At 40.5% G+C, this 14,400-nt stretch overlaps 1 protein-coding gene across 7 annotated transcripts in view; it reads left to right on the forward strand.

Moving 5' to 3' along the window:
* Positions 1-14,400, forward strand: part of abcc8 (ATP-binding cassette, sub-family C (CFTR/MRP), member 8) — a 226,633-nt gene that overhangs the window by 16,850 nt on the left and 195,383 nt on the right. For all 7 annotated transcript variants that reach the window (XM_060838873.1, XM_060838872.1, XM_060838875.1 and 4 more), the window contains one exon: positions 8,327-8,493. In XM_060838873.1, the coding sequence (XP_060694856.1) occupies positions 8,327-8,493 (167 nt within the window). The remainder of the gene's footprint in view (positions 1-8,326; positions 8,494-14,400) is intronic.

Raw genomic sequence — 14,400 nt, forward strand, 5'->3', positions numbered from 1 at the left:
GAAGTGTTAGTCACAGATAACAGGCTATCATTTACCAGCAGGGAATTTGAGTATTTCCTAAAGCCAAGAGCATTTGACATACAATCCATCATCCAATGCTTTTGCTGTAAGAGCAGTCAGACCTTTGAAGGCAGGCTTTAAAGAAACAGCCTAAAGCTTCACTGGTTAACACACTGTCCTGGTTCCTGTTTGATTATAGGACTACCTGTCATGCAATGACAGTGATAGCTCCAGCAACATTGCTAATGTGGAGAGGACTCCACACGAGGTTAAATCTATTCAGGTTAAACCAGGAGAGAGGGTGAAATTGCATCAGGAATGCCATTGCCGGACACAGGACGCCCATAAGCAAAAGAGACAGTTTACTTCAGGAGATTAGGTTTGATGTAGGAACCACAGGAATGGCCCTGCAGGGTACTGTAGGAGCCACGGTCAATACTAGGTTGGGTCCAGTTACATGTAAAATTTGGGCAGGTACAATGGTCCTGAACAAGCATGTGGACCATATAAAAGCTGCAAAACGTACCCAGCTCCTTGGAACTGTCAAGTAGGCTGGCAGAACCCATATTTTGATCAGAATGGTGCTGGAAAAGCACAGCCGGTCAGGCAGCATCCGAGAGCAGGAATCTGATGAAGGGCTTTTGCCTGAAATATCGATTTTTCCTGCTCCTTCGATGCTGCCTGACCTGCTGTGCTTTTCCAGCATCACTCTGATCTAAACTCTGGTTTCCAGCATCTGCAGTCCTCACTTTTACCTGGCAGAACCCATGGGTACTCCCTCTCCACCAAGCAATGAAAAGAGCATGAAATCTGCAATGGACACAGTGGATGTCTTTGTCCCTGAAAAAGAGAATGAATTTCTTCTGAGATGGTCCAGGCAGGCTTTAAAGAAGCAAGCTACTGTGTGTTACACATCCACGTCATCCATATCTGAGGCAGAGCCAGAGAACCTGACCTGGTGCTAAAATTCCACAGAAGGAGCTACAAAACAAAACAACCGGCCCATGTCCTCAGTCTCAGATGGGGAGGGGTATAGTGATTATAATAAGGTCAGCCAGGTAGACCGCATAGAATATGAGTTCCCTGTTTGGACTGTTAGTCTGGTCCAATCAGAGAGCCCTGAATGACAGATAAAGAAAGGTCATAGAGTCATAGAGATGTACAGCATGGAAACAGACCTTTTGGTCCAACCCGTCCATGCCAACCAGATATCCAAACCCAATCTAGTCCCACCTGCCAGCACCCGGCCCATATACTTCCAAACCCTTCCTATTCACATGCCCATCCAAATGCCACTTAAATGTTGCAATTGTACCAGCCTCCACCACTTCCTCTGGCAGCTCATTCCATACACGTACCACCTTCTGCAAGAAAAGGTTGCCCCTTAGGTCTCTTTTATATCTTTCCCCTCTCACCCTAAACCTATGCCCTCTAGTTCTGGACTCCCCAACCCCAGGGAAAAGACTTTGCCTATTTATCCTATCCATGCCCCATATAATTTTGTAAACCTCTATAAGGTCACCCCTCAGCCTCTGATGCTCCAGGGAAAACAGCCTCAGCCTGTTCAGCCTCTCCCTGTAGCTCAGATCCTCCAACCCTGGCAACATCCTTGTAAAGCTTTCCTGAACCCTTTCAAGTTTCACAACATCTTTCTGATAGGAAGGAGACCAGAATTGCACGCAATATTCCAACAGTGGCCTAACCAATGTCCTGTACAGTCGCGACATGACCTCCCAACTCCTATACTCAATACTCTGACCAGTAAAGGAAAGCATACTAAATACCTTCTTCACTATCCTATCTACCTGCGACTTCACTTTCCAGGAGCTATGAATCTGCACTCCAAGGTCTCTTTGTTCAGTGACACTCCCTAGGACCTTACCATTCAGAGTATAAGTCCTGCTAAGATTTGCTTTTCCAAAATGCAGCACCTCGCATTTATCTGAATTAAACTCCATTTGCCACTTCTCAGCCCATTGGCCCAGCTGGTCCAGATCCTGTTATAATCTGAGGTAACCCTCTTTGCTGTCCACTACACCTCCAATTTTGGTGTCATCTGCAAACTTACTAAAGGTAATGCCAGACACCCTGACTCTCTGAGAGCTGGCTCTGACGGAGCTGAATCAGTGTCAAGGACTTCCCACTTGTAACTAAAGGATAACTTGGTGATATCATACCAACTTCTGTGGGGTTACTTCAGTTAATTTTCCTTAAGATCCTATTGAATTTTCTTTTGAAATCATTGATCATGCTATAACACGTAGTATAGACAGGTAAGGAGACATAAACTAAAACAACCAATTCACTTCGTGCACTGTCAATAAGTTATTTTGAAAAGCTAGTTGCATGTGTTTTTAAGCAGACTTTAATGTGTTTTAGTAAAGAAGATATTCACTTCCATGCTCTCTCCAAAATCTAAATGCTACTTTACACACCCTGTATAGATGAAAGATGTAGTTAAACAGTAAAGTGCACTTCCAGGTAATTGTAATCAACCTATTCAGGGATGATATAACACACCTCCTGAGAGGATAGGAATTGTACCTGAGCCTCCTGTCTCAGAGGTATGGCCACTACCACTGCACCACAAGTACACTCCTATAATGATTAACCCAGAAGAATAATTAACAGTAAACATGTTTAGCTCATTGTAGGATCAACCAGTCCTTGAGTTGCAGTGACAAAGGGTATCTTCTCCACTCCTGAATTCTAGTTCCAATAGCTGAATTCAAATATCAGGATTTCTGTGGGAGTTTTTGATGAGATGAGTGTTCAGCTGATCATGAAGGTAGGCCCAGCTGGCTTTGCATCAATAAGGCCATTTTCTTTGGTTGATGGATTTGGTGTTTTGGAATCAGGCTGATACTTTCCAGATTTTGTTTCAAATATGGCACAGCCTTGTTGCTGCTGACATTCTTGCAGTTTTCAATTAACTCTGAAAGGCTGCTAAGATCAGTTCTGGATTCCCAGGTCAAAACCAATATCCACAGCTGGTTTTGGATACATGAACAGTACTTATATGGAATAATGAAGGCCATTTCTATGCACACTTATATAGGAAGCATTGTTCCTAGATTTTCTTTTCCAAACTTTGATCTTTTCAGATACAAACCTACTTTCCCTGAATTATGCTCCAGTATCAGACATATGGCAAAACCATGTTCTGCATGACAAATCTGCAGCAAATGAATATAAATAAAATGTATTGTTTAACGAAGTGAAAATTGAGGGTGAACTAAAAATGGTTGAAGCTGAGATCTCTGTCTGGTAACTAGTTTCTTGTTTATCTTTCATGTGCTATCAGTCTCTGCTCACCTGGAGAGGGAGATTAAGCTGTACAAGATAGGATAGTTCAGGAGTGGTTTTCATAGAATCATATAAACCCTAGAGTGTGAAAAATGACCATTCTGCCCATTGAGTCCACACCAACCCATCAAAGAGCATCCCACCTAAACCAACCCCCAATCCTATCCCTATAACCCTTTATTACCACCTAGCCTGCACATCCCTGGACATTATGGGCAATTTAGCCTGGCTAATTCATCTAACTGGCACATCTTTGGACTGGGAGGAAACTGAAGCACCTAGAGGAATCTCATGCAGACACAGGAAGCATGTGCAAACTCCACACAGACCGTTACCCAAGGATGGAATTGAACATGGATCCCTGGCCCTGTGACATAACAGTGCTAACCACTGAGCAACCATGCCACCCCACATTCAATGTTAAGGGGTCTAACTCGGGGTCAGAGTTTCTGGGTTTATGTTGAAAATGAATCTTCAAACAACAAGTGTAAATTTCGGATAGGCTTCATCTGAGCATGTCCATTTAAGGATGGCTCCCATCCATGGTTATTCACCCAGAAACTCCCCAGAGGTTTTCAGTCCATGTTCAGTAAGCATAAGTCACTTGATTTTTAGTAGCCTTTTTAACTGTTCATCAGCATCCATTTTAAAAATACAAAGGCAGCTCCAGAAGCTTCCAAAGGAAAAGAGTCCATGTTGAAAGCTATTAGCAGGACATTCCCTCCACTGGGAATTACATCCAATTATCAGTTTTTAACACCTTCACCTTATTCTTGACCAGTCTCTTTTTTTTCAAAAATCAATTTGAAAGTATGTGTGGTGGTGTTGATATTCCTTGAAAGTTTATTTTCTTATTTTTACAGCTCTTACTATCTACCTTTGTTCTTTGAATTTCTCCACAACAGCAAGATCACTTCATTTTCTTTTGCATTTCTATGTGCTGTTTCTTTTAGTATTTTGTTTTCTTTCTTGTCATTCATGGCTTTTTTTTGTCCAGTACAACTCTTGCGTTATGAACAGTGTTATAAACAATGTTATAAACTCCTTCCTTATCATGTTAAAATCTTGTTGAACAGCTTCCACTGATTTTCTGTCAATTTACCCTGTACCAAACTCTACCTATTACTGTGGATAATCTTGTGGCTTTAGCTCATAAAAGTTTGCATTATTTTATTGCTATGGTATTTGCAACATTGTCCAAACACAATGGAAAACTGGTCAGAATAATGAAAAGCAATCAGCTAAATAGCTTTAAAATCCTACAATACATTTTAATAAAGCAGATGTTCATTTATTTTTTCCTTAAACAGGTACATTATTATTGATAGGCATCATACATTGTTTATTTTTGATAAGTATTAATATTTAATTGGAGATGCTACATTGAGGAATCTTGCACTGAGTTAGGGCTAACTAGCAGAATAGCCTTGATGTGTTGAATGGCCTACTTAGTTTCTATGTAATTTGCCTTTCAATTTGATCTGAGTGCATACCAGAAAGGATTGAAGGGATGTGCAAGTACTGTATAGCACAGATCGTTGGGAGTTTTGACAAGATAAATAGGCCTAAGAAAACAATAACAGCAAGTAATCCAACATCTTAACCATAAGCAAAGAAGTATGACTGAATCATCTCTCATACTGTTGTTGGATCAGTATATTCATAAAGACAGGGGACAAGTTAAATGAACAGGTAAACTTTTGGCAGATATGGAAAACATATTTCAATAAGCGAGATAGAAAAGCAAAATATTACTTGAATGGAGAGAGACTTCAGAATATTGTGCTACTGCAGATCTGGATGTCCTCATCCATGGAACATTTATGAAAATCCATGGAATGCACGTACAGTAAATAATTAGAAAGGCAACTGGAATATGGCTGAGGGGGAATGGAATATATATCAAAAAAAGGGGAGCACTGTTTCAAGAGCACAGGGAATTGGTGAGAGCACACCTCAAATATTGCATATATTTTTAGTCTCTTCCTTTTTAGGAGGGATTTATTTGCATTAGAGACAGTTCAGAGGAGATTGACCACATTGAATCCTGAGATGAAGGGGTTGGCTTATGATGAAATGTAGAGCAGTTTGTGCCTTTGTCTTTTAGAGTATAGAAGAATGATTTAGTAATATATGCATGAATATGTGAATGACAGGGTATGTGCTAAAGAATGCTTTGCATCATGACAGAATCTAGAATTAGAGGAATACCTTCAGAGTAAAGGTCACCCATTGAATATTGAGATGACAACAAATGTCTCTCTGACACTCAGAATTCCATACCTCAGACAGCTGTGGAGGCTCCATAATTGAATATATTAAAGGCTGAGACACATATTCAAGACATCTTTTTGAACCGGATGAGAGTCAGCGATTATGGGGAGCAAGCAGTAGTTGAGGTTACAGTCAAAGTAGCTTTAAGAAAGCAGATTCTTAATTGTTTTGTGCATATTGTCTTATGTTATATCCTTTCCTGAACTGTCACTGTATCAGGCAGCACATGACACTCCTCATACTCTCCTCTGCAATCTGCAGTAAAACAGTTGAATTTTCTGAGGCAAACTTCTATTGTTGGCAGGGAAGAGAATTTGCCCAGAGTCCCACTGAATCAGCTCAATGAAGACAACATTGAATGAAAGTGCACATTGCCACATTGGTAATCATTTCTGTAGCTACTTCTACAGCTCAAGTCATTGGAGAATTCTGCAATTGTCATCTGTGCAGTGTATCAGTAAATAATTCCACTGAAATAGATTTATGCAGGTCATGCCTGCTTGAGCTAATTTGTTTGGAATCCCACAAGCCAGATGTTAGTACAGTGGGTGGATTAAATAGATTATGACAAATACGCGTCAGAAACCTTTAGGTTTCCCATGGTCTACCTCGCTTAGGCACATTACCAAATTAAAGTTCTCTTCACTGCCTTTGTGTTACAGGACCATACTCTAGAGCACGCTTGATCACTATATTATTAATGAAGCCTCAAGAGCATTTCCTGTTATAAACAACCCATTAAGTTTGAATTTAATTTAAATTTGAGTGTGATAAGATAGGCAATTATCTACAGTTATTGTAATTGAGTTCTTTCTAAACTTTACTTTTAAAACATTAAAGTCCACTCAGGACAAAATAATACCTAGAAATATGAATTTATGTTTAGCTAGTCTAATTTTGTCACGCTGTAATTTTTGGAAACATATCTGATTATGAATTACTCCAGTTATCATCTGGATGATTTCATAGGGACATTTAATGGGGAATGATTTGCTTCTTGTAATTCTACATCACAATACTGGGGTTACAATATTGTAGCCCAAACTCCACCGATGTGCTCACTGTCACTGCGGTTCTGTACTGTGAGCTAAGCCCTGCAAATTCTTCTTTACAAAGCAAAGACTGAATTGAATGAAGAGTATATCAGAACTCTTAAGTTAACACCTTGTATTCATTTCATTTTAAGTAATAAATTATGGAGGGGATTTTTAATGTCTGTGATCAATATGCAAGAAGAATGGCAAAACCTAAAAGAAATAAACCTTATTTTTCGTTTTGTACTAATTTTCAAATTGTGATATATCCAAATTGTGATATTAGTGGGATATAAACACATTTTAACCTATTTATGACAAGTGCTACACAGGAGCTGCTAAATAAAATAAGATGGCATGGTGTTCGGGGCAAGATAGTGGCATGGATAGAGGGTTGGCTGACTGACAGGAGGCAGGCAGTGTGGATAAAATGATCTTTTTCAGGATGGCAGCTGCAACCGAGGGCGTTGTTGCTAAGTTGGCAGATGACACAATGATAGGTGGAGGGACAGGTAGTATGGAGGAAGTGGGAAAGCTGCAGAGGGACTTGGACAGGCTAGACGAGTAGATGCAGAAATGGCAAATGGAATGCAAAGATGGAAATTGTAAGACAATATACTTTAGTCAGAAGAATAAAGGCGAAAACTATTTTCTAAACTCAAAAGATTTCAGAAATCTGAAACACATAGGGACTCAAGAGTCCTAGTTCAGGATTCTCTTAAGGTTAACATGCAGGTTCAGTTGGCAGTTAAATACAAACTTTTTTTTGATTCCCTAAAGTGTGGAAACAGGCCCTTCAGCCCAACAAGTCCACACCGACCCTCCGAAGAGTAATCCACCCAGACCTATTCCCCTACATTTACCCCTAACACTACGGGCAATTTTGCATGGCCAATTCACCTAACCTGCACATCTTTGGACTGTGGTAGGAAACCCACGCAGACACAGGGAGAATGTGCAAACTCCACACAGACAGTTGCCCAAGGCAGGAGTTGAACTCGGGTCCCTGGCAGGGCTCCAGTTTGAAAGGGCTAGAATGCAAGGGTAAGGATATGCCGCTGAGGTTGCAAAGGACCATATTTAAGACCGAAATAGGTTCTTGACTAGTCAGGAGTTCAAGGGTTACAGGGAGAAAGCAGGAGATTGGGGTTGAGAAACATTATCAGCCATGATTGAATGGCAGAGTAAACACGATGGGCCAAATGGCCTAATTCTGCTCCTATATCATATGGTCTTAAGATTTTTTTTTAAAAAAACTAAGACATGAAATCATTTAGAAGCAAATCTGGCACAAACTTTTCTCAGAAAACACCACAGATATTAATCACAGATGGAAAATAAGATTTGTTCAAGATTAATAGGGAAAATATTTGAATTAAAAGATCAACAAGATCCATTGGCTAATGACAGGAAAACATGAGTTTTATGGAGTGCCTATTCCTGTTCTTATGTTTCTGATTCAGAACTTATTTAACATAGCGATATGTTAAAATTATGACAGTTTTAACAGCATAGACAGCAAAGCAATTATTGTCACTTAAAACCTTTTCTTTAAAATTTCTGGTTTCCACAGGCACAGGACCTGAATAACAAGCTTAACTATGCACAAAGTATCAATTGCTTTATCTGTGGGATTAATACCTTAATTCAGTTTGCATTTTCATTGTAACTTTATAAAATGTTGATAGCAGTAATGTGTGTTTATTTTGCAGCTTTACTGGTCTATTGGATCTTAGCGTTCATTACAAAAACCGTCAAGTTTGCCAAGTTTTGTGAACATGGCATTGGTCTAAGTCAACTCCGGTTCTGTATTGCTGCACTGTTGGCCATATTGTATGGTATGTTGTTGGCTGTGGAGGTCAACGTCATCAGAGTACGGGTAAGTGAGCAGCCACTCATGCATCTTTTCTTCTCAACTTTGTAAGGGAGTATGGCAGCTGGCTTTCACAAGCTCATCCAAACAGCCATAATGCACCTACAGTGCCAAAGAGTGAGGATCAACACATTAGTTGATTCCAGAGCATCTCATATGAACCATGTACTGTCCTTGTCTGCCTTTTATACACGTGAGTTTTACTGCACAATCACAATTAGACATGGAAACATAGTAACAAGACTAGGCTATTTAGCGATTCAAATCCATTTTTGATGGTTTTCAGTGAGATCTTTACGGAACTATATCTTAACTCAGTTCACCTGCACTGCCTCTGTTTTCTTGACTATTGAAAGTCCATTAATCTCAGATTCAAAATTATTAACTGAATCATTACCTAATTTGTAGGTGAGAGTACCATGATTCTACCATCCTTTGTGTGAGTAACTGTTTTTCTAACTTGCCTCCTGAGTGAACAACTCTAATTCTAAACATACATCCTCTGGTCTTAAACTCTCCGACAACAAATACAGGTGAGAAAGTAATTGTTCAATCCTGACATACTTCACTTAAAATATATTTGTTCACTCACTCTCCCTAGCCTGGAATGCTAAGGTAATTCTAACAATGCTAGAACCGTCCCAACTAGGAACAACTTATTCAGTACAAATCATAGGAACATACTGGATAGATACTCACTACTAGTCCATTTAATCCACACATCTAGCTTCCCATATGATTATTATGATATACATTAGTAGCTGAATCTATAAGGAATGCAAGTTTGAATTTTTTTTTGTTATGTTTGATTCAGTCTCAGACCAAATTCACCAGTACACTAATCTACCAGATGAACAGTGAGGGTCCACTCATGACTGCACTGCAAGTTAATGGGAATTGTTTTTTTAAATCTATTTTTCTGAAACTTAGCATCTATCTTACAGTTTATGTCGTCAAAATTTAGGTTGGTCTGACTCTTACTTAGCATGGAGAGTATGGTGACCAAATAGCATCAGATTCAAAACTTCTCAAAGTCAAGAAAAGTTCTTCTGATTTTCCCCTTAAATAGCAACACCTTCGTTTCTATGTAATTGCATCTCATTAAAGCCCCAACTCACCCTATTTGCATCACACTTCCAATTTTCCTCTCCTCCAACTAGAGACTAGACAGCACAAATTCCTGACTGCTAAAATGGAGTGAGCGCTTGGAGGCTGCAACTCATCAGACAGTAACCAGACTAGATATAAGCAAGGTTACCAGGGAAGCCAGGGAAGAGATTGCCATGCCTTTGACCATGACCTTTGCATCCTCACTGTCCACTGGAGTAGTGTCAGATGATTGAAGGGTGGCAAATTTTATTCCCTTGTTCAAGAAAGAGAATAGGGATAATGCTGGGAGCTACAGATTAATCAGTTTTATGCCTGTGGTGGACACTATATTGAAGAGGGTTTTGAGAGGCAGAATTTATGATTACTTGGAAAACCATAGCTTGATCAGAGATAGTCCACCTGGCTTTGAGAGTGGCAGGTCATGCCTAACAAACCTTATTGAATTCTTTGAGGATGTGTCAAAACGTATTGATGAAGGTAGAGCAGTGGATGTGGTGTACATGGATTTTAGCAAGGCATTTGATAAGGTTCCCCATAGTAGCCTCATCCAGAAAGTAAGGAGGCATGGGATACAGGGAAATCTGGCTTATAGAAGGCAGAGGGTGGTAGTAGATGGAAAGTATTCAGCCTGGAGCTCGGTGACCAATGATGTTCTGCACAGATCTGTTCTCGGATCTCTGCTCTTTGTGATTTTAATGAATGACTTGGATGAGGAAGTGGAAGGGTTAGTAAGTTTGCCGATGACACAAAGGTTGGTGGAGTGGTGAATAGTGTGAAGGGCTGTTGTAGGTTGCAACAGGACATTGACAGGATGTAGAACTGGACTGATAAGTGGTAGATGGAGTTCAACCTGGAAAAGTGTGAAGTGATTCATTTTGAAAGGCGAAAGTTTCATGCAGAATACACGGATTCTTGGCAGTGTGGGGGAACAAAGGAATCTTTGGGTCCATGTCCATAGATCCCTCAAAGTTGATAGAGGTGTTAAGAAGGTGAACGGTGTTGGTTTTCATTTGCAGGGAGATTGAGTTTAAAAGCTGCAAGGTTATGCTGCAGCTCTATAGAACCCTGGTTAGACCACACTTGGAATATTGTGTTCAGTTCTGGTTGCCTCATTATAGAAAGGATGTGGAAGCTTTAGAAGAGATTTACCAGGATGTTGCCTGGACTGGAGGACATGTCTTATGAAGTAAGGGTGAGGGAGCTAGAGCTATTCTAATTGGAATGAAGAAGAATGAGAGGTGGCTTGCTGGAGGTGTGCAAGATGATGGTGTGGAGATGCTGGTATTGGACTGGGGTGGACAAAGTTAAAAATCACAAACACCAGGTTTTGGTCCAACAGGTTTATTTGGAAGTCCTAGCTTTCAGAGTGTTGCTCCTTCATCAGCTAGCTAATTGGTCAGGAGCATAAGACACATTTTGGTTCTTACCTTGCTTCCTTAGCACTTACTGAATTAAGCATTGAACTACAGGCTGCCAGCCTCTGCACTTAATCTCTCTTTTTTGTACGGAAAGGCAGGCAGTTTGTGACAGCAGGGCAGCATTAAACATTCAGTCAATCAGTCAGATTGACCTTTATGGTACTGTGTTACATCAATGTCAGTGTTGCAGCATGTGTCAGCAACATATGTGGCAAAGACTCCGTATGTGCTCTGAACAAATGGTGATGTGTGCAAGTCAAAGAGGAAAATTTCTTAATGCAGTGAAGGGAGATTACACTCAGTCAAGAATTTGCCCATTTACACTACAAGGGTTTGACCACAGTCAATCCTGCATGTCACGAACAAGCAGTCCACAGATTAGTCAGGGTGCTGTTGAGAAGCAGTTGGGATGGTGATGGAGGACAGCTTTTCATGCTTATGATTAGATAAAGGGAAGCATTGAATATGATAAAAATAGATTGAAGAGCAGTTAGTAGTGATGTCTGAGCAAAAGAGATGGTGAGATGTCCCCATTGAATGAGTAGGAGGTGCAGAAAGGAAGGGTTTACAATTTGGAAACATGAGGTGAGGGTGAGCCCTGAATGATACTGAGGGTTGTGCTCCGTCAACCTTGGTGATATGTGTGTGCAGTGACAGAGTTAAACTAATTACTGTTCCTTGTATGTGAAATAGAAGAGGGAAGACAGCGACAAAGTATGGATGGGCATTGACCTTCTTCCTGCACTGTTCGGTGTTCCTTTAGAAATATGGCACTGACTCAATGCTGTAATTTCTGTCCAGGCTGGTGGGGGAGTCTGATAGTGTGGTCGTCTTTTGTATCATGAAAGAAAAAGGTACCCATCCTCTCCACTGCCATGTCTCTGGTACCACACTAAAATGATCTACCATTTACTTCCAGATACTTGTCTTTGTATTGGGGAGGTAGTCACTTCCTCGGTGACATTCACTGTTGACCACTTTATTGTGAAGTGGTGTGCAGCTGGACGTTAAATGTGGTACCAGAGACATGGAAGCTGATAGGTCGCATTAGTGGCGAGCATTTTCATCTTAATTGCCACACATTTCACAGGGTATATCAGTATCTCATTTGTGTTAATAATGAAATGAAAAATGGAAGATCATGTGAGAAACTTTGTCCTATTTCAAGACTGGCTGGATGTAATGAAACTCACTTGCCACTAAACTTTAATTGCAAATGGGTTAACTCAGCTCCAAGTAACTTATTGTTTTTAAAATAACGTCAACAAAGTCTAACCTCTTCAATCATAGCCAAAAATGGAATTGCTGGAAATACTCAACAGGTCTTGCAGCATTGTTGAAGGGGGAAAAATAGTGTCGATGTTTCAGGCCAAGGACTTTTCTTCAGAACCTCTTCACGCCTGGCACTAGGCTTCAACAGCATACTTCATCTGGACAGTATCATGACTAGCAACATGAATGTTCCTCTGGCAAGTAATGAAAATGTAGTTACTGATGCAACCCATTTAAAGTGAGAAAATCACATGTTGTTTATCAATTTGGAAAAATTTGCAAGATAACTGCCTGTGCGTCTTGGTGCACGTTGCATGTAGGTCACAAGCACAGAGCCAGAATTAATTATAATTTAAATGATTGAAAAGAATGGATCTTACTTAAACAGGTGTCGGCCAAATTTATTTGCAGAATAAACAGTAGAGTGGTGACATTTTAAAAACTTCACTCTTGATGTGGTGTCTCTCGCCAACAGTCGTGGAGGCTGCAAAGTCAGTCTCACTGTGTTCTAGCTCTGTTTCTGAATTGCACTGTTGTTTAAACGAGTTGGATACCAGGAGAGAAGTTTTCAAAGTTCCCTTTAGATCGAACCAAATTGAGGTAAAGTGAAACACGTATTTCACTGCACAGAACATAAATCTTGATATTGAAGAGTTTAATACTACTGGAGAGACTGAATAAACCACAGGAGAAAAATTAGTTTTAAACTCCAAAATAAAATAATTAAAATTCATGAATTATGTGGTTGCAAAATTGTTTGAATCTGTCCAGAAATGTAATTAAAATAGAAACAAGTTACAGTATTTCAAATCCTCAAGTTGCTTCAGGACCAATTAATGACCTTGAAGGTCATTGCTATTACTAGTTTGTGATGCAGCTGATTTGCACACAATGAGCTGAATTTAACGACTGTGGCAGAGGCCCCATTCACTGAATGGAAATCCTGTTACAGCCTTTTCTGGCTGTCTCAGCAAGAATAAATGCCTACACTGCTGTCAGGGTATCCATGTTTTAATGGCAAATGTCACATAGCCTCAAGATTCTGGCCAGTCAGATAGCTGGCGGATCTTCATTCCCAGCAGTGCTACTGGGACCAATGGGGACAGCTGGGACTCCAGGTGACCAGAAGCAGCAGAAGTGATGCAGGGCCTAAAAGAAAGTGAGTACTGCCAGATCACTGGGACAATTCCCCTGGGAGTCATTGTGGAAGGCCTGCAGAAGTTTTTCGTTGGGAGTTCCCTGTCCATTAAGATGGTGGCATCAAAGAGTCCTGGCGAAACTGGAATCAATGAGTGTCAGATATGTGACACATAGGAAGATGGTTGTGGTTGTTGGATGTCAGTCATCTCACCTCCAGCACATCTCTGTAGGAGTTCCTCAGGGTAGTGTCCTAGGTCCAATCAACTTCAGATGCTTCATCGATGGCCTTCCCTCCATCATAATGTCAGAAGTAGAGATATTCTCCAATGATTGCACAATGTTCAGTATCAATCAAGACTCCTCAGATACTGGAGCAGTCCATGCTTAATTCAACTAGATCTGGACAATATCCAGGCTTGGGCTGAGAATTGGCAACTTGACAAGTTGCATCACACAAATGCCAAGCAATGATCGTCTCCATTAAGAGACTATCTAAACACCACACCTTGACATTCAATAGTGTTACCATTACTGAATCTTGCACGAGCAATATTTTGGGAGTTATCATTGACCAGAAACTCAACTGGACTTATCACATAAACACAATGGCTGCAAAAGCAGATCAGAGGCGAAGAATGTTCTTGGAAGTAACTCAGCTCCTGACTCCCAAAACCTATCCACCATCTACAAGGCACAGGTCAGGAGTGTGATGGAATACTCCCCACTTGCCTGAATGTGTGCAGTTCCAACGTCATTTAAGAAGCTTGACACTATTCAGGACACAGCAGCCTGCTTGATTGGTACTCAGTAGCAGCAATGTGTACTATCTACAAGGTACTCTGCAGAAATTCACTAAATATCCTTAGACAGCACCTTCCAAACCAACTGTCAACTCCATCTAGAAGGACAAGGGCACCAAGTAGATGGGAACACCATCACCGACTATTGTCTCTCCAAGCCACCCAGCATCCTG

Source organism: Hemiscyllium ocellatum, chromosome 18, assembly GCF_020745735.1.
Source record: "Hemiscyllium ocellatum isolate sHemOce1 chromosome 18, sHemOce1.pat.X.cur, whole genome shotgun sequence".
In the NCBI taxonomy this organism is placed as follows: domain Eukaryota; kingdom Metazoa; phylum Chordata; class Chondrichthyes; order Orectolobiformes; family Hemiscylliidae; genus Hemiscyllium; species Hemiscyllium ocellatum.